Source organism: Limanda limanda, chromosome 20 (assembly GCF_963576545.1).
Source record: "Limanda limanda chromosome 20, fLimLim1.1, whole genome shotgun sequence".
Classification (NCBI taxonomy): domain Eukaryota; kingdom Metazoa; phylum Chordata; class Actinopteri; order Pleuronectiformes; family Pleuronectidae; genus Limanda; species Limanda limanda.
Window position 1 is genome coordinate 12,917,145 of NC_083655.1, and position 27,981 is coordinate 12,945,125.

At 44.7% G+C, this 27,981-nt stretch overlaps 1 protein-coding gene across 2 annotated transcripts in view; it reads right to left on the reverse strand.

Moving 5' to 3' along the window:
• Positions 1-561: 561 nt before the first annotated feature.
• Positions 562-27,981, reverse strand: part of zfhx4 (zinc finger homeobox 4) — an 83,228-nt gene continuing 55,808 nt past the window's right edge. For both annotated transcript variants that reach the window (XM_061094248.1, XM_061094249.1), the window contains exons 7-12: positions 19,643-19,741; positions 12,563-12,696; positions 11,160-11,360; positions 10,908-11,028; positions 5,400-10,820; positions 562-4,926 (exon numbers count right to left, since the gene is read on the reverse strand). In XM_061094248.1, coding sequence (XP_060950231.1) covers positions 3,350-4,926; positions 5,400-10,820; positions 10,908-11,028; positions 11,160-11,360; positions 12,563-12,696; positions 19,643-19,741 — 7,553 coding nt within the window. In that variant the 3' untranslated portion in view covers positions 562-3,349. The remainder of the gene's footprint in view (positions 4,927-5,399; positions 10,821-10,907; positions 11,029-11,159; positions 11,361-12,562; positions 12,697-19,642; positions 19,742-27,981) is intronic.

Sequence of the window (27,981 nt, forward strand, 5' to 3'; positions counted from 1 at the left end):
ATCAGATCCAGATTAGCAGACACTTCAAAACCTAATCCCTGCATCTGCTTAGAGTCAGATTATCACAAAAAGCATAATGATGGGAAAATACCCATTTTGTGATTTAGAATTTTAGTCTGTGACTGACATGACAATTGTTGAAGGGATGTTGACACGATACATAACATTTGCCTTTATCCAAAATGTACTAAGGTTTTTTGAAATGTTTGATAAATTGTCAGCTTCGATCTAAAATGTTGCACTTATCTTGAGCTGCTTTGAAAAGTGATCATGAATAACAACTTCATTGTAAGTGTACCGCTTCACAAACCTATATTAAAATCATAATATAAATGTGAGCTGTTTGAATTTTAAATGGCTAACCAAAGAATACACTGTAACTAAACTGCAATAAACATAATGAGATAAAGAGAGCATTTATGGAAATGGACATTTTAAGCATTGCCAGACGTGATCGGCAGCCATATGCAATTGTTATTTTTTTGTGTTGCAAAAAATGTCATGAATGATGTGTGTGGAACCAACTGAAAATGAAATAAAGAATATTTGATGGGACCAGGCTGGTTTGCAGATACAGTTTTTAATGTATCACAACAATGAGCAACAAACATACTTGATGAACTATTTCCAGAAGTTGTTCAAATACCATCTACAATAAACGTCATTTCAACTATGACAACAGGTCTGTGACAAAATAAAAAAACGGTTTCAAAACCATGTTATTACCGTGATACGGTACAGTTGAGACCTCAAACAGTACAGTAACAAAAACTAATGCGACTACTCTCTATATATAAAACATCAATAACATTTTTGGTTTAGTTTATTTAAAGTTTTAGCCATAGGGGCTTCTTCTTATTAAAACCTCAGGGTGCATTTCCTATGTAACCCAGATGTTGAAGAGTACATATTGTGTAGGATATGATTGCGCCATGAAAATCCCTTTGACATCCAGAAGAACAATTCCAATTTCAACCTTTTGAAGGCTGTCCCCATAAACATGACACAATCCATCCGTTTTTGTTTTTAAAAAGTTCTTTTTTTTTTTCTTTTTGGCTGCTGTGCAGTTGCAATATCTATGTACAGTTATATTGTTGGACCATCCTTTTTGTTGGTTTGTTAGCTTTTACCAGTCCTTGGTGTGGAAAGCGTCCTGTCTGAGGCTAACATCTTAGCACATGATGCTAGCTGACAGTTTCAGTCTTTTAATGCTGAGCCACAGAGTGGGGAAAGGCAAAAAGCCAGAGTTGTGAAAGCCTTTGGAATCCGGACAGTCGCTCATGTTTGTACAATGGCAGAATTGCACCTTGGGAGGCCAGGATGTCTCTTATGAAACACAATCGAAAAGTGTCTTCAGGATTAAAGTAAATGTTAAAATACTAAAAATCCAAAAAATGACATTTGAAAAGCTCACGCAGAAAATTAAAGTCTGACATTTTGCTTTAAAACTTTGAAAAAAACACCTTTACAATAATAGAACATAAAAGGAAATGTTACTTGATTTCATTGTTTGAAACAATAACTAAGCATGATTTGATTTAACCTGTCAAACAGTTGCATTACATGCTACTTGCTCATCTCAGAATAGGAAATACCAAAAGCAATACATTTTTGCATTTCTTCATATTAATAAATTTGTACCATGCACAGCCAACTACGAATATGTACAACAGCTTAGCTTTCTTTGTTCACAAGCCTTTTTCTTTCATACAAATAGCCTTCTGTTACTTTGGAATGAATCACATTGGTTTCAATTACCAAACTAGAAAGTGATTCGTAAAAAATTGAACACCCTTTGACAGCTTTCACATTCTTAGTTCCACAGCAAAATAACAAAATAACATAAAATAATAAAAGGTAGCAAAGCAAAGCAATTAATGGATTCAGTATCTTGTCTGGTAGAAAGTTGAGAGAATGTATGGCAAGCAAAATAACATTACACAGTAGCAGCAAACTTTGTAAGGTAATACTTTGCAATGTTGAAATCACTAAATGTGGAAAAATGAAAATGTTGACTTTAACTGTAGATCAGAAGTGCCCAGAGAATCGATGGGAGGACGTCAACCTATGCGATAAATGTCTGTGTATACGTGTAACACTGTTTTAAGTCCTACAAGTACAGGAAAAGGTTTTTTAATATACAACACAAATGCTGTTGTCCCCCTTTTAAAGCAGCATATTTTCAAACGTAAATGTTCATACCTTTTTTTAACATTGTGACCAACTTGTACCTTAACAGTTTCAAGTATACAGTACTGCTTTCATGGATGCACCAATTATTAAATAGGTCTCTAGATTGTTAGGCATCAATCCTGTAACAAATATGGACCAATATGCTGCTGCAATAGACACAAATAATAATTAAAATACAAACATACATACATACAGATGGAAAAAAAATCTATTAAATTAACAAATTGCCTACTCAAATAATAAAAAGTCAAACAAAAACAAAGTAAGTGCACTATAGTCCAGACACAAGCAGGTACCGTAACAGTACAGCAATTCACAAATGAAAAATGTTATATTCACATAATCCGAGAGAGTCTATCAAAACTAGAGTTATTACCTCTTCAGAAAAGGGTGTGAGCAGAGGTAAAGTGAGAAGGTAAGAGTTGGCACAGATTAGTATATACTACAAGAAAAAAAGGAAAAAATGGGGTGGGAAATAGATACAGCTTGTTGAAATACAAACTGGCAAACACAGGGGCATCATACACATTTACTTCACCATTCTATATTCCCTCAGTGGCAAAACCATACTGTCTTTGTAGGGCAAAACTAAAAGGATATGCACATCGTCCATTGTAACAGTAATATTGTCTCTTGGTACTCTATACACATCAAGGAAATGCGTCCGATAAAGCTTGACATGTTTTGGTTATAAGCCAAGTGTACCCAGGCTTGTTGCTGCTTTAACAAATGAGAAATGTTATGTTCTGACCTGAGAATTTAAAGCTACTGAATTACACCTATCTAAACTAAGAGAGATTCTCTTTGAGGGTTCTGGATCGTCATCCCATACAGTACATGCTAGCATTTGGAAAACAATCCAGCTGAGGTGCAATTTGCTATCGTGAGAGTTTTTGGCTTGAAACAAGCTCCCCAAGGGAGCCTGTGGGATTTTTTCCTACTCCTTGTTTTTGTATACAATATAAGCTCAGTCAAGCATCTGCAACAGTTCTGTCCATAACAAAAATCAATCAATATCTTGCCAGCATATCAATATGGGAAAAACAATCCTGAGTCAATCATTTGGTACTGTAATTTTTTGGGTTAAGAGAGACTTTGGAACTGCAGTTTAAAAAGTCTTATTTTTTTCTTTAAGCAAGGGATCCTTTTGTCACTCCTACACACTGAACATATCCATTCTGATACTACTGAAGCTCGCGTCTAGGCCAGAGGCCGGCTTAGCCTTGACTTCCAACGCGTTCTCTAAATCATCCAGCTTCTGGCTTAGCTCATTGTCAGACTCATCTGAACAACTCTCGATGGGTAGTGAGGTTGGAACCCCTGAGGTGCTGCAGGAAGTTGAGGTAACCGTTGAAGGTGAGGAGAGGGGGGGAGGAGGAGAGGCAGACGGGGAGGAGGAAGCAGCTTTCCGGGCTGTGGTGGCCTGGAACAGGACATTTGGCCAGGACTTCATGGACAAGCGAGAGAGATGAGGAAAGGTGTTATTAGAAGAAGCTGCAGACTGCGAGGTAGATGTGGTGTTAGGAGTAGGGGAGCAGACAGAGTGAGGTAATAATCTAGTATGCTCTTTGGCATTTCTCATTGCTTGTTTGATTGTTTTCTCTTTGTGCAAGCTCGACTGAAGATGTTGGCCAAGTGCTTCATTCCCGTTAACAACCACATTGCAGGCAACACAAGTGTAGTTGCTCACTGCCTTTCGAAGCACTGTCTCTTGCGGGTCAGTAAAAGCATGTCCGAAGTAACAGAAGGACTTCTGATGACGCACCACTGAATCTTCATCAGCAAAAATCATCTGGCACTTCCTGCATATAAACTCATGCTTGACGGACGGTACAATAAAAGCGTCTGAAAAATCCATGGTACTTTTGGTATCTGTTTTGGGATCTTCTTTTGTGCTTTCTTTTGAAGAGCCTTTGTTGGTTTCATCCTTAGCATTTATCGCATCTTTTGGTTTGAAAGAGTTAGTGGTGGTGCTCTGTATGCTCTGGGGTGTCTTCACAGGGGGTGGTTTGTGTTGCTGCTGCTGCTGCTGCTTCTTCTGCTGTCTCTGCTGTTGCTCTAGTTGTTTCTGCTGCTGCTGTTGTTGCTTCTGCAGTGAATCCTGAAGGGACTGCTGGTACTGCTGGTACTGCTGCAGGAGAGCGGTCTGGGAGAGACCAGATGCCATGGCAGCTTGTGGGACGGCTGCCGGGCCATATGGAAACAGGCTTTCCATTCCACACATTGGTGGGAAGTAGCCCCCTGTTTGGACCCCTCTAGAAAGCTGGGGAGAGAAGCAGTTGGGAAATCCAGGGAGAAAATAGGGCAGGAACTGCCCCCCCAAGAAAGAGGTGGGATCACTTGCCGCAAGAGCATTTTGAAGTGCCTGAAGCTGTGTCGCGTCCAATGCAGTCTCATTTCCTGGTTTCCCTGCAGCAGAACGTGGTTTCTCCCTTTTCTTAGCCATGCTGGGGGTCTCAGGGCGTGAGCCGCTCTCGTTCTCTTGTTCCTTCACCTTCATCTGCAGTGACTTGTCTCCTGACTTCTTGCTGCGGTCTCTCTCTGTGTCTTTGCCTTGCTGCTCTGTATGATTTGCTGCTGCCAAAGGTGTGGAGGGAACAGGAGGAGGAGGTGGAGGAGGAGGAGGAGGAGTCTGCAGAAGAGTCTTGGTTGGGGTAGTGCTGAGAGACATGGCAGGAGAGGGGGTGGCTGGTGTAGGGAACCCAAGCATGCCAGCACCGGGAGACGCTAAAGCTGAAATACAGTGGTATATAAATATGGAAATGTTCAATATTTGAATAATCAATCCCAATGGAAATTGTTTAAGATAAAGTTGTTAAATTTGTCACTGGCTCATTAAGATTTTGTTATGGATCAAAACTGTTCCCATGCGCTTTATGATAATTTCAATCTGCCAATATATTACAATATAAATATACCAAACCTACAATAAGGGGAAAAACAAACATGAACAAAAGTTATGATATAGATACATTTGTTGTAAAAAAAAAAATCTCTGAATTATCAATTAGCAGGTCAACTCTGATGCTGACAATATACCTGCACTAAGTCCCACCCTTTTTCATTTTAAAATAGTTTAAAAAATAAGACTTTTTGACAAACACCACTGTGATACAGAATAAACAGTAGTACAGTAGAATAAAATAGTGCATGATAAAGCTTGTAGTCTATTACATTTGTTTTTTCTGTTCGTCATACTAACTCACCGGGTGTGTTCGGTGGGAAAACAGGAAGTGATGACGGCCCATTGACCCCAGGAAGTAGCACGGGTGGTAGGCCAGATAACCCTGGGTAGCCTGAGGGTAGACTGAGGCCATGAAGTGCATTATTGTTGTCCAATGAAGTCAGTTGGTGCTGGCCAGGCAGGCCAAGTCCATCACCAACTTTCTTCATGCGGTCCATCTCTTGCTGGGCCATCAGCTGACGAACAGTGGTTGGTGCTAGGTAGTCCTTTTCTCTATCCACCTGGTTTACCAGGGTTTCTTGCACTTTGGCGATGTGCTGTCTGGAGAAAATGTGGTCTCGGACCGACGTCCGGGCAGTGTACTTTATACAACACAAGGTACACTCAGGCCTGGGTCCGTCCGGTGAGCCTTGACTTATCATGAATGGCTTTCCAATGTTAATCTTGAACTTCTTTTCTTTAGCACGGGCATTCTGGAACCACACCTGGACAACACGCTTGGGGAGTCCAATCTCATTGCCTAGCATCTCACACTCTTGCATTGTGGGAGTTCGGTAGTCACTGAAGCAGGCCTTAAGGACTTTAAGTTGCAGGTTACTCATCTGAGTTCTGAAGCGTTTGTGGCCAGGCCTGTCCCCAGAATTGCTGCCTTTGCCAGACTTGCTGAAAGGGTTACCTGTCCCAAACGGACTGGGGGAACTGGGATCAGCTAGGCTTGATGACTCACTCCTGTCATTGCTTTCATCCATTTCATAATCCCTGTAGCTATAATAAGAGTCGCAGTCTCTTTCAGAATAGCTCAGGGAAGGGCTAACCATACTGAATTGGAACCTTTCATTGCCAGCATCTGAATTTGACCCCAAGCCACTCTTGTTGTCACTCAGCTTGTCTCCTCCATTGGCAGTGAGGCTCTCAATCTCATTGTTATTACCCTCGTCTCCGGTTGTAGCATCACTTATGGCTGTATTAATTGATGATGTCTCGTCAAAGTCCATCTTCATGAGATCATAAGTTGAAGCTTCTGCTGAATTGAAATTAGGCCCTTCAGTTTCATCACAGTTTTCAGCTTTTAAGGATGAAGGGCTTAAGAAGTTTTTTACCTGGGCTTCAGATGGTTTGAGTGGAGTTGAGGATGCAGCAGGCAGCTCATACTCATTTGGCTCAGTCTTGGTAGGCAGCTGTGAGAAGTCGAAGAAACTATATTTATTTGGGCTTTCTCCTCTTTCATTGTCTTGATTCATCATTGGGCTTGGTGGCAAGCTAAAGCCTGCCTGCTTAGCCTCGTGCCAGTGTCTGGATCGTATGTGACTATCTAGAGCAGATTTAGCCTTAAACAGTGCTCTGCAGAAGGGACACTTCTTGTGGGACTGGGAGGGCCCTATAGCTCTAAACTGCCCCTTTCTCTCTCTTGCACGTGTATTTTGGAACCAAACTTGCACAACCCTCTTTTTCAAGCCAACCTCTCGTGCAATATGGTCCAACATCTTCCTTGTTGGGTTAGAGTCAAGTAGGTATTTGTCATAGAGAACCTCCAGTTGTTCTGGTGTAATGGTGGTTCTCAAACGTTTATCTCTGTGTTGCTCTTCACTACTATTTCCTCCATCTTTGTCATTACCACTTTCGTCTTTGTCATCCAGTTTCCTTTTCAGTGATCCAGAGCCTGCTGCAGAGGCCAACCCAGAGCTACCCTGAGATGGGATTTGGGAAAGGCTTCCAGATAACAGCTGACTAGCCATTAGGGGGTTGTTGGGATCAAAAATCATATAGGGCATATCAATGGGTCTTTCAAGGAACTGAGAATGAAGGAATTGGTTTTGGGCAGCCAAGAAATGCATGTGCTGGTGCTCTTGCCATAGCTCAACAGTGGGGAATGCAATCTTGCACTGGTCACACTGGTACTGAAGCATTTGGTGGGGTAGACTGTTTGTGAGTGAGGAAAGGGCCAGAGACAGTGGACTTGAGGGCACTGCTGCTGCGTGGGGCTGGGAATGGGGTCTTGATATTTGTGGCTGGGGAGCTTTCTGAGGAGGTGGCTGAGGAGTGGAAGCCTTAGATGGTCTGGGCTCTGGTAGTGACTTGATCACTGGTGACTGGGCAGTCTCAGTTTGTTTAAGTTCAGGTTCAGGGGCAATCTCTGGCTTTGGGGACATTTTCCCCAAACTGGCACGAGGAGAGGCCATCACAGGGGAGCTTGAGCCAGAACTGGTGGCAGTTCCTGTTTGGGACTGTTTAGGTGGCTCTAAAGGTCCTTGGGTAATCCGAACTGGACCTTGCTCAATAGAATCTGAGTATTCCTCAAAAGACTGGTCCTCATAGCCTTCTTCATCTTCATCTTTATAACACAGTTTCTTCTGGTGAGTGATAAGATCAAAGATGCGTGGGAACACTATGTTGCACTTTTTGCACTGGTACTGCATGTTACTGGTTCTGATGTATCGCTCATTGGTCAGCTCTTTTTTCTCACTATCTTTAGAATCTGCTTGGTTCTCATATGTCTTGCGAGCTTTCTGGCGGGCATTCTGGAACCACACCACGATGACTCTGGATGGTAGGTTGAGCACGGTGGAGAGCTGCTCAATCTCATCATCCTTTGGATAGGCATTAGTGTCAAAGAAATCCTGAAGTACCCTCAACTGGTAATCAGTGAATCTGGTCCTAGAGGACCTCTTGTTGAGGGATGACTCCGTTCTGTAATATTCGTGGGCACTGAGCGGGGGCTCCATTCGAATATCTTCCAATGTTGTAATGGGAGGAATACTAAAATTGTAGGGAGAGTCTTTACTCCTCTGTCTTTCTTTAAAAAGGGTGTTACGGAACCAGTGCTTTATGACTTTTTGGGGCAAGCAAGATTTATCTGACATCTCCTGGATTTGCTCTTCATTAGGAGAATTGTTGATGTCAAAGTTGGCACGCAAGATCTTAAGCTGGTCATCAGTAATACGAGTGCGAGGCCTCTTAAACTGAGACTGACGGAGAAAGTTTGGATCAAGACCCAATTGTTGCTGGCAAAGCTGTGTAAGGTCAGAGGAAAGAGAGTCCATTGATGGCATTTGGAGGGCCAGCTGATGGGACAGGCCTTGGTGCTGGACAGACTGCATCATTAGAGGTGAGAAAAGGGGCATATCCATGGAAATGGGAAGCTGTACTTGGGGTGGGGCAGCTGGGGCAGAGGGTGCTGGAGGAGGGGGTGGTGGCTGGGATGGTGGTGCCTGGTGAGAGGGTTGGTGCTGGGTCTGGTTGGAAACAGGAGCCGGTGAAGGAACTGGGGTTTGGGGCTTGGTCATTGATGTAGATGGAGGCTGTGGAGCTGTTACTGGCGCTGTAGCAGGAGGGGCCGGAGGAGGAGGAGGTGGTGGAGGCGGCGGTGGTGGAGTCTCAGGGGAAGCAGGGTTTATTGGATAGAGTTTGTCATAAGCCTCTCTGTACTGCTGGGCAAACTTTTCAAGCTCCACATATGGGAAGAATTGACTGTGCACATGTTCCTGGTGACTTTTGAGAATAAGCATATTGGAGAAGAGCTTTCCACACATTCCGCACTCAAGCTTATCATTGTTCAGTTCTGCATTTTCACCTCCTTCTTTGTTTTTCTTTTGGTTTCTTTGTCTGTTTTCATTGTACTGGATGACTAACTCAAATCCAAAGTTCTCTAGAAGTGCTTTGGCTGCGTTGCCCCTTGCTCCGGACACAATACGTGGAGGGGGAATCATTGGCTCTGAGAACTTTGACCTTTTAGAATCCTTGTTGTCTTTTCCAACATCACCTAATGAATCGCCTCCATTTTCCAGTTTGGCTCTGTTTTCTTGTTTTTCTAAGTGGTCCTCTGCCTCTCTTGACATTTGAATTTCTGAAATCGAAACACTGCTGGACTCCATTTTGGTTTTGTGGTTCTGCAGTTGATGGTTTTTCTGTCGATGCATTTCAGACTGTTTCTGAGAGGCTTGCTGCTGCTGCTGCTGCTGCTGGTGCTGCTGCTGAGCCTGCTGCTGTGCCTGAGCCTGCTGCAGCTGGTGCTGCTGTTGCATCTGCTGCTTCAGGTCCTCTAGGAATGATCCAGTAAGGCCAGGCATTCCAAAAGCTGCTGCTGAGTGCAGCGCAAGTTCTGGGCTCATGTTGAATTCTGCTCCTGGGATGTAGAAGGGGAAAAGAAACTGTGGTTGTTGGAATTGTAGAAGTGCTTCTGGGGTCATTGGGAAATGGGGGAAAAAAGCTGGGTTAAGGAACTGAGGCTGGAAGAAAGCAGCTTGTTGCTGGAGCTCATGCTGAAGCTGCAGTTGCAGTTGGGCTGAGGCCTGCGCTGACTGGTGACTTGCCTGTGCTGAAATATGGTCAGTAGTTATTTGTTTATTACTGTTGCTGCTGTTAGCTTCTTTGGGATCCGCAGTGTTTTCTTTGTTAGCAGAGGGCGTACCACTTCTAGCAGCATCTGAGTTGCTGCCATTTCCTTGTGTGCTTGGTGCTGGACTCTTTGCAGGGACTGGACCACTAGTACCAGAGATGCTGCTGCTGCTGCTGCTGCTAGTTTCAGTTTTGGCTGTTCTTACTTTGGTCTGGTGGAGTACTGACCTCATGTGAATTTCAAGTGTTGAACTTTGGCTATAGGCAACATTACAAATATTGCATTTAAATGGTTTGTTATCAGTGCTGTTGCTAGTCTCCGGTGGGACTGGGCTTGATGCTTCTTGAAGGACTTTCTTCAACTTATGCAGATGGGAAACTGAATTATAGTGGACGAGTAAGATGTTCTTTTGGGTAAAGGACTCCTTACATACTGTGCACTTGTAAGGACGAGAAGGGTCCAAAAATTTCTCCATCGTAAAGTTGGGCCCTTTTCTAAATGGTAAGGTTCGTTTAGGTTCTGCCCCCATGTCATCAAGCAGAGAGCTACTGTCACTTCCTGTAGGACTAGGCTTCTCTTCCTGGTCAATGTCATCATCTTTGTCCAAGTCATGTTCAAAGGCCTGAGCTTCCTCCAAGGCCCTGGCTTCACTCTCAGTGATATCTCCATTCGTGGGGAGATTTCCTATTAGTTGCTGCACTTCAGCTTCACTAAGTTCAGGATGTCCATTCTCCAAATGCTTCCTGAGGGCCAGGAATGTCCTGAAGCTGCGCTGGCAAAGGCTGCACATAGTGGCTGCTCTGATGGCATGGTACTGGGAATGTATCTGAAGCTTCTGCATTGTCTTGAAGGCCAGGCTGCAGTGGTTGCAACGATACTTGTAGACATGCCGATCAGATACCGAGAGCTGCTGTTGTTGCTGCTGGAGTCTTTGGAGCTCACTGAGATGGTCTTGAAGGGAATCAGGGGATTTGCTATCATGTCCTAACCCACTGGCTCTCTTCCAGTCTGGGGCCTCTGAGGCCTCCTTTGGGGGCTTGACTTCCTCACCCTGAGGGTCCAATTCATTCTTTTCTTGACTGGTCAGCTCTTCCTTTGAGATGTTTCCTAAAAGTAGAAATACAATTTGAAGTACACAGCTCTGGATTGTTTCCTTTTTTCCTGATTCATGACAAAGTATCATACTCTGCTCACCTTGAGATTTTCCACACCCATCAGGCAGGGAGGTAGAGGAATCCATCAGAGATAGAGCTTTGTCTTGTCCAGTTTGGGGATGCAGAACATTATTTGGTGCTGCTGTGTCAGGTCCACAGACCTATCAAGACCAAAACAATTTATTTATTATTATATCAATTTAGCTGAAGTCCCCACCAGGATACAAAACGCATATTGCACAAACGCACACACGTAAAAAACATCTTAATAATAATCACTATTACCACATACCGTCATAATAAGTTTTTCCACGCAGTCAGGAGCCACACTGTGAAGGTGTGTGAGATGCAGCTGCAGGTGAATCTTGTTGCTCAGGACATCCTGGCACAGAGGGCAGCGGATCACCGGCTGCATGGAATGCTGGGACATCACATGGAGCTGCATGCGGTTGGCGTCTTTACTGCTGTAGTTGCAATACGGACACTGCTGAACCTAAAAGAAGAGAGTGGAGATATTATTAAATGATTTTCAAGAAAATGACAACTTTTGCAATCTAAAAAATGTATTTAAGAGCAGGAGTGATTTTCCATTAGTAGTTCTCTATCTTATTCTGCACAGTTATTAGCAAAGCCTGCTGTCCCCTGTCTACCTCCTTAGAGGAATTGCGAGACATCACTTCATAATTGTATTACTTTATTACTTAAAACTAACAAGGGTTTTATGAAGACATGCACAAATCCTCTCCCCTGCACTATCAGGGGTGACAATCAACAATTATTTGCAAAATTCAAAGGGGATGTATACAGAGCTTTTCTATTGTTCACTTCCCACTCACCTCAACCCACCACATTCCCTCCCCTCCCCCCCGTGCCCACTTTCAAACTGAAAATGTAGATCAGCCATGTTTCATGTAATTCACTTAAGTCTCAACTCATACAATTTTATTAACAGAAAACACGATTGCCCAGAATTTCTAATCAGGAGATTACAGATGACAAAGGTGTGTACTCTCCCCAGCTACGCCTTGCCCTCATTACAGGGAGTACTCTGAACGTAGCTGCCTCCCCACCACCTGTCTTAATAGAATCCATTTCTGAAATGACTAAGTCCTCCCTCCTCGCCGGGCCCGGAACCAGACAAGCTAATACTTCATAATCTAATTTAAAAACACATATAATTTAAAGAGATGCAAAAGGGGGGGAAAGAAGCAAAGGGAGGGAGGCTTAAGGCAAGTGCAGGTATTCCACTTAAGCACACAAAGACTGGCCCTCTGTGCTTGATGCTAAAAAGCTCTGTCAGGGAGGGAATGTTGGGCTGCGTTTAACCCTTGCACAGAAAGCTGGCTTCAGCACTTGCTTAATGCTTAGCTTAGCATTTTTGCTTCTTAGAGTTCATAAGTATCTTCCCATTAGCTCATCCCACAGTCACGGTGAAGGTTAGATTTAATTAGCGCTGATGAAGAACTTGCCTCATTAGCCATTAGCCTTATGTGCATCCAACATCAGACTGCAACATGTATTTGGAATATGAATTGCCAGATGTCCACTTGAAATATACGCGCACTAAGCACTAAAACCCACAGTGCACCGCAAACGCTCTCAGGATCTGCGAGAACACACCCGTCTTGAATTTCTAGGAACGAGACCGGTGACCTCTTTGAGATTCTTGCTCGGCGGTTTCTCACAAACTTTTACCTGCTCGTTGGCAGAGGTCTTCCCCTCAGCAGACTTTGGCCTCTTTGGTGGGCTTTCAATTTGTCGATCCGGCGGGAGGGAATGTTTAACCGGAGCATTCGGTCCGGTAACCTCTTTGGACATGGCGATCACTCCTGGCAGGTCAAGGGAGAGACACACAGAGATTGTACAGCGTTAAAAATGTATGTCTTTCATGAATTAAACAGTTATTATTACATGTGTGTGCATTTGTTTAATGTATTCTTCGATATATTTACAGCAAATCTTTTTTATAACAGTTTTAAAGCTGGAAAAGTACAATGGAGGTGTTTTTATTGAGCTTTTTGGAATCATTACTATTGATTGTATTTAGAACATTGATGTAAAGTATCCCTCAGATCACACATGCAGTAGAGTAGGAGCATTTAAAATAGACCAAGTAAATAAAACTGGCAAATCTAATGAATGCATTTAAACATTTTGGGGCCATGTTAGATCACAAAATGGTCAATAGACGACTGATGCACACATAATAGAGTAAATCGCACGAGTACAAAGTTAATATTCAGTGGGACATGGGCGATGATTTAAAAAATGATCTGACAACAAGACAACACAAGCACGGAGACAAGCGTGGACTGTGTTATTCACATTCATGTACACTGATGTGTTTCTGCCCCGAGGAAAAGTGAAATGGAGAAAACTCCGGCGAGCTCATTATCACAGCACGACATACATTAAATGTTATGGTAATATTATACACTTCATTAGTTCATATACATTTCCCCAGCTGCCTCAACAACTCTTCTGTCTGTACAAGATGCTAAATTTTTCGGGGACTCGGTCACGGCTGGTGGTACAGTAGCAACGGCGCTTGTGTGTGTGTGTGTGTGTCTGTTTGTGTGCGCACGTGTAAGCGTGTGTGACGTTAACAGCGGGACTCAATGTGGAGAGAGATCAGCCTCTGGTTGTATAAATGCTGCAGCCGCTGATAAATCTTTCATTAGCCTCATCCGGAGATACAAGCCATGCAGGCTCTGCTTTACTCCTGCCACTGCAATTTACCCACACAAACACAAAGACACAACAACAGCAAGTCTCCCTCCCTCTCTCCCTAAGCCATCAACCCCCCTTTCCTGCCCCCCCCCCTTGTCTGGTCACTCAAGGCAATATGTGAGCCTCACTCTTGCGAGTCAACGCTTCACGCTAGATGCACAAATAGAAAAAAGAGGGAAATCAAAGCACTGATACATGGAGAGGGGGGGGGGTTGAAGAAAAAAACATTTTGTATTTCATATTATTTCGTGGCTCGTGTTTGTATTGGGCGCATATCAATTCCTCTGGCCCGTTCATGCATTTTAATTCTGTTGCATTAAGTAGGCGTTCCACTTATTTTATTTGTAATCCCCTATATCTGGAGCCTGAAATATTGGCCTGTCAAGGAAAGTGACAAGAGAGAGAGCGAGGAAGGGAAGAAAGGAAGAAAGAGAGCGAGCGAGCGAGCGAGAGAGGGGGGGTTGGGGGGGGGGCAGAAAAGAAAAAAAAAAACACATGGTCACAATGTGAATTTCCAAGAACATCCGAGAATTGCTCTGCAGCTCAGAAAGGCGAGGTAATCTCGTCTTCCACTGCCTGCCACGGCCCCTGCAGGGCCTGTGTGGGTGTGGGTGTGCACATGTGCGTGTATATTGTGTACTTCATGACAGGCCGCTGACAACCCATTGGTTCGAATGGCCCGGGCTGCGAGCACCTATCATATCACCTGACCTTTTCCAAAAGCCTGCGCCCGCCTCCCGTATTTATTGTAACCATTTCTAATTTCAACTTTCAATTTTTTTCCTCCGTCCTGCAGTCAATTTGCAACTAAATTACATCCTGGCCTAAAAAAAAGAAGAGATGGGACGATTGTCGGACAAGAGACTGCAAATACATTTACAATGTGGCGGGGGGGGGGTGGAGAGCCCGCACATCACCATTGATTACTGTCATTTTGAATGTAAATGCATTTGTGTAGCCTGTGTGTGTATGTGTGCAAACCGAAGATCTGTTCTTCCAGTGCAAAGTCGTGTTTTCATCATCACTTTAGAGTGAAAAACATTTGTTTAACCCTGAACGCTCTCTGTGTGGACACTGGGGAACTTTAAATGGGAAGTCCTGTGAGTGGATAATAGTTATTTTGAGGAATGTAAATGTGTTCAAAAAGATACAATCGCACACAACACAAATAATTACAATGGCCAATACAATTCAAACCCAATCTGTAAATTTACGAGAGAAAATCTAAATATCCCTCCGCCTGCAGATGGATTCATATCCCAACAGCTGAAATAATTAGAGAGAAACAATGGGACGGAGAAAAAGACAGGATCAGTGGACTATCCTCTCGTTTTCCTTTGTCTCAAAGTCTGCACCCTACACTTAACGACTGTGTCCTTTTTTTCTTCTTCTCTCTCCTCCTCTCTGTCCCCCCCCTCCCCAATCCCTTCATCCCGACGTTGGGCTCCACCAGCTGCAGCCCAGTGAAGCGGAGGGGCAGAATAAACCTGACACCACCAGCCCCACTCCGCCAATGACAAATGTCTGCACGCGGCAGGACCTTGCTTGATTAGATAAATCAAAAGGTGATTTATGACACTCAACCCCCCCCCCCCCCCTTTTGCATGGCGAGGGGGAAGAGAGCGGCACACTCGCCACCCATCTTTATTTGCGACTGTCAATGATGTTTAGGGAGCGGCGCACACACGCACTTGTGTACACGCATGCGGGCGCTCTCGGATGGAGAGTCGCAACTGGGGGAGAGGTGTGGACGAAAAAGAGAGAAGAACAGGAAAAAAAAATAAGAAAAAACATGTTCGAGACAGAGGCAGAAGCCCAGAGCTCTAAACACCTCCGGATATTTCTGTCTCAAATTGTTCCTCAAAACGCAGGACGACCAACAATGCCATCGCAGCTAATGCTTTTCCCGTGGATCTATTTTAGAATCTGCCCTTTTGTGCTGGAAAGGGTAAGACATTTTGTGCAAACTGAAACCAAGCAAATGAGATTTTCACACAAACAAGCACGTAATTGAATCCTTATATCTCTCAAACTATGACTTCAGGTGAAACCCACGACATCATCACGGCCCGCGTCTGGCTACGGGCCTTTTTCAAAAATAACCGGCCGTGCACCTATTGCAATCTTCTTTTTCGCCTCTTCCTGTCGTTTACAAGCCGCGGAACGAGCAGATTCCTTTCCTGACATTTCATTTCATGAAAATAAAAAAACCCCAGAAACATAGAGAGGAGAGTGGTGGTTGAGGCTGGTGGTGGAGGGGGCTGTCAATTAAGAAGGAGCAGGCTGGGTGGCGGCAGCTTGGATTTAGTATTCAATTTAGCTGTCCTGAGCCCTGGCAGACTGGCTAAGGTTACGGAGCAGTAAATCTGGGTAGGAGAGCCGGCCAAAACAGGCCAGGGTGGGCCGGCCGGCGTGATTTACTGGCCTGGTGCTCCGGGGTTACGCATTAGGCTGACCCCCGGTCACCTGATAACATTACAGCAACACACTCTGAACCCCAATCTCCCACTGATGCACTCAGCAGGTCCAGATCCAGCCGGAGGGGAGGAGGAGAGAGAGAGAGGCCGAGAGAGGTAGAGACGGAGAGATAGAGGCCCTCTCTCTCTCAAACCCCCCCCTGCACCCTCTCTACACCCACTTCCACTCTGTCTGTGCGTTCATGGGAAGGGTCCACCACATTAAGTGCCATCCCAAACCAATTAGTGGGGAATGGAAGTGGGTTATAAAAATTTAAAAAAACAGTGAGTCTGCATCGATGCTGACGTGCTGACCACGTGTGACGCACAATGCACTACGTACAAATTCTGTTCGACTAGCCGCACAATCAGAAACCGCTCAAACTAAGACAGAGATTTAATATTGTCAAACAGGTGACAATAACAGGGACTTTTGCCGAAAACAGAATTATTAGATGAAAATTAGATGTTGGGAGCATGTTTCCTTTGGGAGTAACCATGGTTACGAAACAGTTCGTGTTTCCGCTGAGGAGAGGGAAGTTCACCATATAGCTCTCTGCTGTATTTATACCCTACACCTTCAAGAGGGGTGCGTCATTCAGCTGTGAGTGTGACAACAAACACAGTCACCCTCTGTGACGGAGTGAAGTGTGTCCGATTTGACAAAGGCCCAGGGAGAGAGAGAGAGGGAGAGACAGAGGGATGGAGAGGGAGAGAGGACGCGAGAGATGGTTAAACAACAGCTGCCTTGTAGTTTGTGATTTTTAATGACTACCCTTCCTTTCTGTTCCATCTCCGGCTTGTACGCTCACGAGAGATAAATATGAGCGTGGCCTTGTCACATTTGACAAATCGTCGGAGACATTCAACAAGCTGTCATTACACAGAAAACACACACACACACACAAACACACTTGCACAAAGGAATTGCTGCAGGCTCGTAATTAAACATGCTAATATATTTAATATATTTTAATCTCATCATTGAGAGACAGAAAAAGAGCAAAGCCCTCATCTCAAATTGGGCAAATTTGCAAGATGCATGCAAATACAAAAAAAAAAAGAGAGACTGAAGATATTACGAATGTGAACAAGCTAATATGGAATATTTAACATCTCATCTTGTTTGTGTGAGATTCCATTTTGGTACAGCCCGACCTGAACAAGTCAAACATGAATACACAAAACTTGTCGGCAGGTAGAGATCAGTGGGGCTGCCGCACAAGATCATTTCCATGCCAGGGTCTTTGTTTAGCCGGACAAAGAAGTGGGCCCCTGAGCCATGATGGCAACATGCGCCATCTACAGTACACAGATAGCACAAAGCTATCTGGAAGTAATCCACATAGGGGACATTTGCATGGAGAATGTAACATGGATTATAATTAATCTAAAGTGACATGGGATTAAAAAAGACATTGTAAATGAAGCAAGGGGGAAAAGGCTCTTTGGGCCGGTCGTTCCTTGCCCTTCCCCCCATCTCTCTCTGTCTCTCTCTCTCTCCCTCTCTATTCCCTTCTCTATCTATCTGCCCCTCTTTGTTTAAAGGATCTTGGTCTTGGAGATGAAGTGCGCAAACACACTGCTCACTTGGTCACACTGTAATCCCTTCCCTGGAGATCTCCACACACACACACGGACACACACATAAGTTCACACACATCGGAACATTTCGAGCCTGCCAGAGATTTGGGGCTGAGGAAGGAGATGCTAAATCTTACTACACTAAGCTGGAAAAAAGAGAAAAACAAGAGCCCTGTCTCTGATGATAACCCGAGCATAACAACACACCACTGACACATCCCAACCTTCTGCCATTAGACTTTCTGAAAACTCCCTTTAATCCAAAGGCAAAAAAAAAACCCCACCAGCCATATTATCATATCTGGATTCCCTCGCCGAAACAAGGCGATTCCACCCGGACAAATTATTCACTAAAATAAAAATGCATACAATGCTGCTTTAACAAATAGGTTTCTGACATCTGATGAACTGCACTCGGGAACACATACATACGTAAGCACACTTTAGAGTAGGAGGGACATGGACACTTGGCTTTTTTTTTCTCTGCGTGTGTGCGGTGGTGTTAAATGACGCTGGCGGTAATATGCGGCAGTAAATGCATGGATGGTGGTTCCCCCCGCCAGTCCGTCAGACAGGCCTGTCAGAGAGATAGAGCTGAAAGATAGATGACTAGCCAAACTAATAGGCCCCAGCCTCACTCAGCTCTCCTTCTGCCTCATTGAGCCTCACATTATGGAGCTAGGTATGGCATGCTAGGGAAAGAGGAGGTGGGGTGGGAGCTTGAGATGGATAGAGGGGCTGGGAGTTGGAAGGTAGGTGTGTGTGTGTGTGTTTGTGTGTGTGTGCGTGTGTGTGTGTGTGTGTGTGTGTGTGTGTGTGTGAGTTGGGGGGAGAACGAGTGCGGTGGCAGGGGCGCAAACGAGAAAGAGGTGGGGAGATATTAGGAGAGGAGGACGAATGAGAGAGAGAGAGAGGTGAAAGAGAGAGGGAGAGAGGACCGTGCAATGACAGAAAAAAGTGGAGAGGGAGAGAGAGAGAGAGAGAGAGAGACCCCATGCAATATTCATCCCCAGCCGTGGATTTCCATCTCATACATAAAAGGATCATATGAATTCTTATTTGGGTAAATCAAATCTAACAAAGCCGGGGCTATCCCGACCACAGCCTGGCAGCGGAGGCATTATGTGCTCGCTACCTCGCCCCAAATAACAAAAACACCGAGCCGTCTTGTACTGATTGTTGCCCCCCCCCCCTCTCCATCGCCATTCTTACAAACAAATAAACATTTTTTTCCCTCCCCACCCTCCTCCTCCTCTTTTCTCCCTCGTGCTCCTTCTCTATCCGAGGTAATGCCTGGTGATAGGGTCACAGATTGGACAACAATTAAGGGATAGACAGAGCCGGAGAAAAAATAGGAGAGAAAGAAAAATGAAGGGAGGGAACAGGAGAGAGAGGGAGAGAGAGAGAGAGAGAGAGAGAGAGAGAGAGAGAGAGAGAGAGAGAGAGAAAAAAAACTAATTTAAGGGTTGCTGGGATGTGGTGCAATATTAGAAAAACATATACACAGGCCCCCCCCCCCCATCTAATCCCGTGCTTATGAAAAATTAATATGTCATCGGAGAGGGCACAAGAACGAGAAAAGATTAATGCAAGGCGCTTATAAATTACAAGCACGCAAACTGATTTGATTAAAAAATAATCTGGGGCCTGGACATAGCCTGGTAATATCCACAACACTCAACTTATCCCTCTCTCTTTCTCTCCGCTTTTTTTTTTTCCCCCTCCTCTTTTCCTTCTTTCCCACTGTCTCTTCCCCCTGTCTCTCTCATTCTCTTTTTCTCTTTCTGTCAGATGGAAACGATTAAAGCGGGTCACATGGAGGCTAGTCAGCAGCGTTCACATGTTACACACACATGCTAGAACCTTTTCGGAGGGAGAGAGGGAGCGGGAGATGAATCCTAACTCGGAAAAGAAGGGACACTAATGGTCATATGTGTTTTTATACATATGGTTGTGTGTGTGTGTGTGTGTGTGGTTGTGTGTGTTTTTGTGCATGTGGACTCACGGTCAGCTCTCCTGCTGTCAGTCATCTCTCTCTCAGTGAGGTTGAGTCCATGCCTGGAGGACGAGCGAGGAGGTCTCTCACCATCCTCAGCAGTCTCTTCTGAAAATACACACAGAAAAAAAACAACTACATTACCCACAATGCTCTCTAAAATACATCACTTTGCTGGCCGGGGCCGGGGCGGCTGAAAAACACAAACCTCCCATGATGCTGAAGTTGAGAAATGGAGCAGATGTTTTGTCTGATATCGCTGTATCACATTAAAGCCAGTTTGAAAATATTCCTGTTTGTACATGTTCAGTTAATCCTCATAAACCCCCTTTTTTTTTTCTCCAGCACAAATGTCAAGTGTGCTCCGCTGGACAGTGTCTCGCACCGGAGGATAATGCTCCCAGTAACTTCGACAAATGTTGTGTTGAAAATAGCTCTGCCGTGCCACTTCTGGAGGGAGAAACAGAATACATCCGTGGCGTGGAAGCAGGCGAGTTGTGCGAGGAAATAATATGTCCGACTAGGGGAAGTATTTTAGTCATTTTTGGGTGTTTCTTCAGGGGGGACTTTTCAGAAACTTCTATTTAAAGACAAGGCATGGTCATGTTTTACTTTTCTATGTATTCTCTTATACTAAGTCAGGAATTCTTTATTTAAATCAGTCGAATAATTATTTCATGTTGGACAAATGTTTGTATGACAACTTACTAGACACAAATTATAAAATGGGTTTGTTTTTTATATGAATTCTTTGTATTATGTTTGGATGCAAATGTTTTATTTCCATCCAAACTATATGAAAACCTCCTTCTACAAACATGATCATGGATAGCCACATCATTTGTATTCTATAAAGTAAATAGATAATAAATGTAAAATATAATAAGTGTGTCTATCTTCGTGTTTGTGTATTTCTCTGTAAAAAATGTACATGCATGCACACACACACACACACAAACCTAACACACACGTGCAGCTCTGTACTATTAGCAGATTAGCTTGCCCATCTCGGAGAGTTCAGCCCCTTGTTTGATAATTCTGTGTATCTGCAGTGTTCTGCCAGTGGATTAAAGTGTGCGTATGCGTGCATGTGTGAGTGTGTGTGAGCGCAAGTGAGTGTGTGTGTGTGTAGGCACGAGTGTGTGTATGTGTGTATATGTGTCGCCAGCACAAGCTAACACTAATCCAAGCCGAGCCCCAGCGATCCCTTTCATCCAGCCATCATTTGTCTCCGGCTGGGCTGATGTCACTTTGTAATGAATTTTGAGCAGTCTGAGAGAGGCCAGATAACCAGGCACACACACACACCCACACACACCCTCACACAGGCACAAATATATATATACACACATATACTCCCCTCCTCCATCTCGTGGCTAGCACACACACATGTAAAATCAAACAGAAAAACTTGCACATAGGTGTCTAGTCCCACACACACAGAGTCATATTCACTCTCACACACACACACACACACACACACTCACACACACACACACACACACTCACACACACGCAGAGACCAAAACCGTTAAAAATTTCATGTCTTCTAAACGGGGGAGGGGAGGAAGGGGGGGTGGTCTCTCTCACCACAAACCCCTCACTCTGCAGGAGAATGAAAGGGGAGTGTGTGTCTGTGTGCATGTGTGTTTGAGTGAGTGTGTGTGTGTGTGCAAAAGAGCTGCGCTCATCAATCCTGCACTGCCTTAATAACCTTATTTTACAATGCGCGTGCACACACACCCGCGCACACACACGCACACACTCACAGTCATATTCATAGAAATCAGGCAAAGGGTGCATTGAGGTCAGCTCGCATTTGCATACAATCACTTTGGCCATTGTATGACGAGCACAAGCGGTCTGTAAAAACCCCCGACGGAAACATGATATGATTAACCCCTTCCCGTACAGAGAGGTGCACACACACACACACACACACACACACACACACACACACACACACACACACACACACACACACACACACACTAAAAACACACAAAGACACAGACAGACACACAGACTAAGCCCTGGCGCCGTTACTTTAAGCGCCAACACATTAAGTGGACATTATATCCAGCATGAAATTTTCATGGCAGAACCTGGCATGTGATTGAAAAATTGCGGTTGTGTGTGTTTGCATTCATGCACACGTTTTTTTTTATTTTTGCCCACGCGTTAGTGCCGCACATATTTTTCACATATGTATACACAGTCAATGTCAAGGTGTAAGTATCCATCTTTCTTGTACGTGTGTGTGTGTGTGTCGATGAGTATATGTGTGTGTGTGTGTGTGTGTGTTTGTGTGTAAAAGAGGGAGAGACTGGGGCTGCACTCTGCTCCTGATGTTTTATTAATACGTCGGTGACAACGGGGATGAAATATCTCCTGTCAGCCACGAGAGCCCGGACTGCAGAAATTGCAGTTTTCACTGCTGCTGCTGCTGCGCCGGCGTCTATCTTTGTATTTTAATTCACCCCACCTCCATATATATTGAAGGGAAGCGGTAGGATAGTGTGTGTGTGTGTGTGTGTGTGTGTGTGTGTGTGTGTGTGTGTGTGCATGGATGTAAATGGGTCTGAGAAAGTCCTTCATCGCTGGTTTGTCTCTTTTCTCCACACATGACTTTTGTCTGGTGCCAAAGGAAAAAAACCCACAAATTGTCCGAATTGAACAGCGTGTGTTTTGCGGAAGAGTGAGAAAAGACAGGAAGGGAGAAGGGTCAAAACATAGGGGGGGGGGGGGGGGGGGGGGGGGTGGACAAGCTCTCAAAGATCTCACACATTGCAAGGTCAGGACAATGTCTCAATTTGAAAATCTCAACAAAGAGATTGTTTCTTGAATGTAAAATCATATTCCATGACTTCTATTTAAAAAAACCTGTTTTCAGATAACAGGCTACAGGTTAAATGTATCTATTACTTATTCACCATATTATCACTATTGCTATACAATATTAATATTATAACAATATGCACACATTTAATTTCAAACTATGTACCCTGAATTTAAAAATGTAGACTATATGACAAATTAATGATTATTAACATTATCATACATGCAGCCACTGCAAATCCTGACAATAATCAAGCTTATTTCACGCAAAACATCAACTCATCTTTATTAGACTCTGAAAAATTAATTTGTGTGACTTGACATGATATGTGCATGAAAGGATTCGACATCTGCAGTGGATAAAGTGCACGTGAAACCCTCTTTCCTTAAGGAGGACAGTGAGGGAACGGCGGCTGAGGGTCGTGTGTGAACGTGGTCAGAGCTGCATCCGGTGCTCGATCATAAAAAAGGACTAAACCACCGTCTAAATGTAACCTCTAGGGGGCACTCTACCTGTGGCCAGATAGGACACAAGAGAAAAGAGAGACAATGAACAGAGAGAAGTAAAGAGAGGAAGGAATGAGGCTAGAGAGTGGGTGAAGAAAGAGAAAAATCGAGGGGGGAGAGGAAGAGGAGGGGGTGATCATCTGGGCCTCATCAGTGTTTTTTTTTCTCACTCCTTTCCCCTTCTAGTCGGTTAGATCTGTGGTGTGTGTGTGTGTGTGTGTACGTGCGTGTGGGTGTGTGTGTGTGCATACAGGGAATGTGTTTCCACACTGAGGACATTCCCAGACGAGCTCTCTCAATACATCAGCACAGCGTCTGCCCTCTGACTGACCCTGACAGTTACACACCACACGAGTGTGTACGCCGGTGCGCGTGCAACCGGGTGTTGCGCACATGTTTGTGTGCGTGTATGTGTGTGTGTGGTTGTGTGCCATTGATCAAGTGAGTGAGACAGTGACTGCATGTGTTTGCATGTGAGTTGTCATGTGCAAGCGTGTGTTCATGTGCGAGAGAGAGGGAGAGAAGAAAGAAGAGAGTGAGAGAGATGGGGGAGAGAGCGAGAGAGAGAGAGAGAGAGAAGAAAGAAGAGAGAGAGAAAGAGAGAGAGAGAGGGTTCTGCGGCAGGGACTCTTAACCATCAACTTAATCGCTACCAGAGGACGCAGAGAGCAAAACTTTCGCAGTCACCTTCCACTGCCTCTGTGCATATCCATACACACGCACAGACACACACACACGCACAGACACACACACGCACACACACACACACACACACACACACAGGGAGTGGGTCAGGCTGAGCAGGGTGTGTGATTTTGGCAGCCTGGTGGGACTCTCTTTGATGTGGGTCGGTCGGAACATTAAAGCTGCCCGGTGAGCTGGAGCTAACCACAGCCCATGGGTCTGATTACCCTGCAACCAACACCAGCCTATATTTAACTGTTAGAGAGGAAGAATAATTAAGTGTCTCCTGATCAGGGACACAAGCAAATCAGTCCGGGTTCAAGATTCAACTAGTGGCCAATGTGACCGCTTTTCGTCCCAGGGTGAGGAACCTTTCTTGTAAATCCGGCAAACAACACAATTCTGATTAATACCTGATCTGAGAGGAAATAGGATGATCTGAATGATTTCAGCACGAAATATTCCAGCTACTCTACGTTACTTATCATCCACATCAGAAAATCAAATGAAAAGTTCAGGACAGATACGTGCAGGAGGATAGAGAGAGAGAGAGACACGCAGAAAAGAGATGTTTGGGACGGATAAATGGACGAACAGACATATGGGAGACGGAGGCAATGGAGGATGTATTGAAAGTGTCAGCGCAGTGTGTTTGTGTGTGTGTGTGTGTGTGTGTGTGCCCTCTAGCTGTATAATGACCTGCTCTGAGATCACTCTCTCTCTCTCGCCCGTCTCCCCCCTAAGGGCCCATATCCACCACGCCGGGTCATTATGTGCCCGGTGGAGGACTCAGTAGCACGGCACACAACCGTGGAGCGATGCCACGCCGGGGAAACTGGACACGGGGGTCTCCAAAATGGCTGAATTCCTTAGCTGGGGGGGACGCGCTGCCTCTAATTTGCTTCCTTAGGACGAGGATGGTGCTCATTAAAGGGGTAAAAAAAAAAAATCCCTTTTCTTACATTATTGTTTATCTTAAATCATGGGGCGCTAGGAAAGCGGGAACATCAACTGCAGCCATAATTGCCGCCAAAGAAAAACAACACAAGGAATATACGCGAAATGCTCCATAGACAACTATAGAATGAGAAAGTCACTTTATGGCTGTTACGAGTCTATACGCTGAATTATTAGCAGCACTGTTGTGTTGTGTGTATTTAAAAACAATAATAAAGACCAGATATACGGCGCAGGTCTTTATAGCAATGCAGCCTTAATGTTTTTTTCGCGTAATAGCCATGACGGCCGTGTCTCCGGCACTTAGCCGTGATGTTGACGATGATTCCTCGGTACAACTCTGGTCATGTCCCCTGTGAGACCGTGTGTTGCATGTGTGTGCTTGTGTGCGTACGAGCGATGGGGGGGGGGGCCCTGTGATGTCACATTCCTGCGCCCCGCGCGTGGCTCCAGTTTGGCCTCTAGGTTTTAAAGGGGGAAAGCTTTGAAACATTACACCGTCCCACACAGTCGCAGCCATGTGCACACACACAGAGACACACACATGCACACACAGACACACACATGCACACACACAGACACACACATGCACACACAGACACACACACACACACAGTCAAGGGCCAGTGGTAATACTGCCAGAGTAATAACCTTACAGACTTACTGATCTCTCCTCCCTCCCGTTCTCTCACCCTCAAATCTTTATTTACCCTGCTCTCTCTCTCTCTCTTTATCCCCCCCGCTCTCTCCCCTTGCTCGCCCCGTACCTTTTCCCCCCCGAATTTCAGCGCGTTTAACAAGCATTTAGATCTTAACCAGATGTTGTTAATGTAGCATGTCTAAAATACTAAACATCAACCCAGCGGAGAGGGGCTACAGCTCCTGCACAGGGCCTGGGAATAACTGACACACACACACACACCCGTACATGCTCACACACACACACACACACACACTCACACACACCTACACATGAAACCCTCTGCGCGTAACACACATATACTCCCACACAGCGCTCGATGGATTTCATGCACAGAGGTCCACGGCTCACATGCTAACATGTAAATACACACACACACCAGTCCAAGCAAACACACATGTTTCCATGCACACGCTCCAGTCCACCCCCCCCCCCCCCCCCCCATTTATTGCCTAAAACACAAGAACTTATTACACCGGCGAAAAAAAGACATAAAAAAGGATCTATTGTTTTCAGGTTGACTCTGAAACCCAGACAATGGGATTGTCACGTTTAATACGCTCCTGGTGTGAATGTCAATAACTTGAACTGACAGAATAAGCTGCAAAAAAAAAAAAAAAAAAACGACTTTTGCGGAAAAACGCTTGTATCAGCAGCTCCAAATTTGCTTTGTTGTTGTCAATTACAACTTCCTGAGACACTTCATTGTGTTTTTCTTCTTCGCTCAAATTGCCCGCTCCGCTGTCTCGCAGGCGACTGACAAAACACCTCTTTTGAAAAGAAAAAAAAAAAAAAAAGGAAAAAGAAAAAGAAGAATCATATGAATAAACATAGCCAAGATTAAAGGCTTGTGTGTCTTGCTTGCTGCGTAGACAGAAACTGTTGTTTCGTGTTAAGAGGGGTTTCGTTTTCGGGCGCTGTGAGCACTGGGGGGGGGGGGGGTGATGCTAATGATTCTTTAATAGCAAATACAAAAGGTTTTTCACAGGACAAAAGTATGGCTTCAAAAGGTTCAGTAGTGGGAGAAAGAAATTGCTGCACCTGGCCTCATACAATGGGCTCACACACCTACTGTACACCTCCACAACACACACACACACACACACACACACACACACACACACACACACACACACACACACACACACACACACACACACACACACACACACACACACACACACACACACACACACACACACACACACACACACACACACACACACCTGCATCTTACACAACAGCCATATTGCTTTTCCGCTGTTTGAAACACCTTAGGCCGAGTAGGTGAAGTGAGGAGGCGGCACGGCTAGCTTACTGAGGGATTTAGGAATAATTTGAAACGAAGATTCCTCTCCTCTGTTTCATCTCCCCCCGTCTCTTTCTCTTTATTCACTTTTTCCCGGTCCTTTTTTATGATTCCTCTGTCCAATATTTATCCAGCCCCTGATTATAAACATCTGGCCTGTGGGGCAGCGCACACAGCGGCAGTTTAAACACACAACACACACACACACACACACTCATTGTCGCACACATAGTGGAAATATCGCACACGCTCGCCAACGTGACCCTGTCAGGTCCAGGATGAAGGAGGAGAAAGAGAGAAAGAGAGAGAGAGAGAGAGAGAGAGAGAGAGAGAGAGAGAGAGAGAGAGAGAGAGAGAGAGAGAGAGAGAGTCGGACAAGACAGAGACGGAGGAAGAACTAGGAGCTGAGGGTTAATGGCCTTCCCATCTCTGTGATAAGAATTCATTCTGTTCTATTACCAGCACTTACCTACAGAGGCTGTTGTCTTTGCCCTCTCTCTCTCTCTCGCTCAAAAACACACACACACACACACACACACACACACACACACACACACACACACACACACACACACACACTTGCACAGCGAGGGTCTGAGATCGATAGATGAACCTAATGAAGAAAGCAGCTGTTTCTCGGCATACCTGCTCGACCATATCAGCCCAACAAGATCTCCCCGATGCATTCATCTGTCTATCTATCTATCCATCTGTCAATCTATTTTTATATCTTTTTTTCGCGCAGATATCCATCCATATACCGCACCTATCTGCTCCTCTTTGCCTCCATTTATCCCCCCTATCTGTCCATCCATCACTACACTGGTAAACAAAGATACCAGCAGGGTAGATATAGTTTCCAATTGACCAGGCCGGTCCTTGTCATGTATTCAAGGTTTATCTATTTTTCGGGAACTAGTACAAGGCCTGAAAACGGGGAATCTAATAAAATGGCTGCCATGGTTTAAGATAAAAGCTGGATGTGTGTGTGCGTGCGTGCGTGCATACGTGCGCGTCTTTATGCTTAAAATAGGCCTGTGATGGGCTGTGGCCAAATGGATACTGCTTAAACAGATCTTTATCCCATTGGGCTACTGTCCCGTTTTCAGCCGCATAAAAACCATCTGCTTTCAGCGCCACCAAAAAACAAGACAGTAATCCTGGACGGGAATCAAAGCGAGAGGAGAAGATGGAAAGGACAGTCATAAGAAAGTCACGTTGCGATTCATTTACTCATAAAAGTGAGGAATTTAGCAAAACAGTAACTTCACCAGTGAGAGTTTTTTATTTTCATATGTTGTCATGCAAGCTACACTCAGTGTGTTCCTCTTCGCTCGGATAATAGCTTGTTTG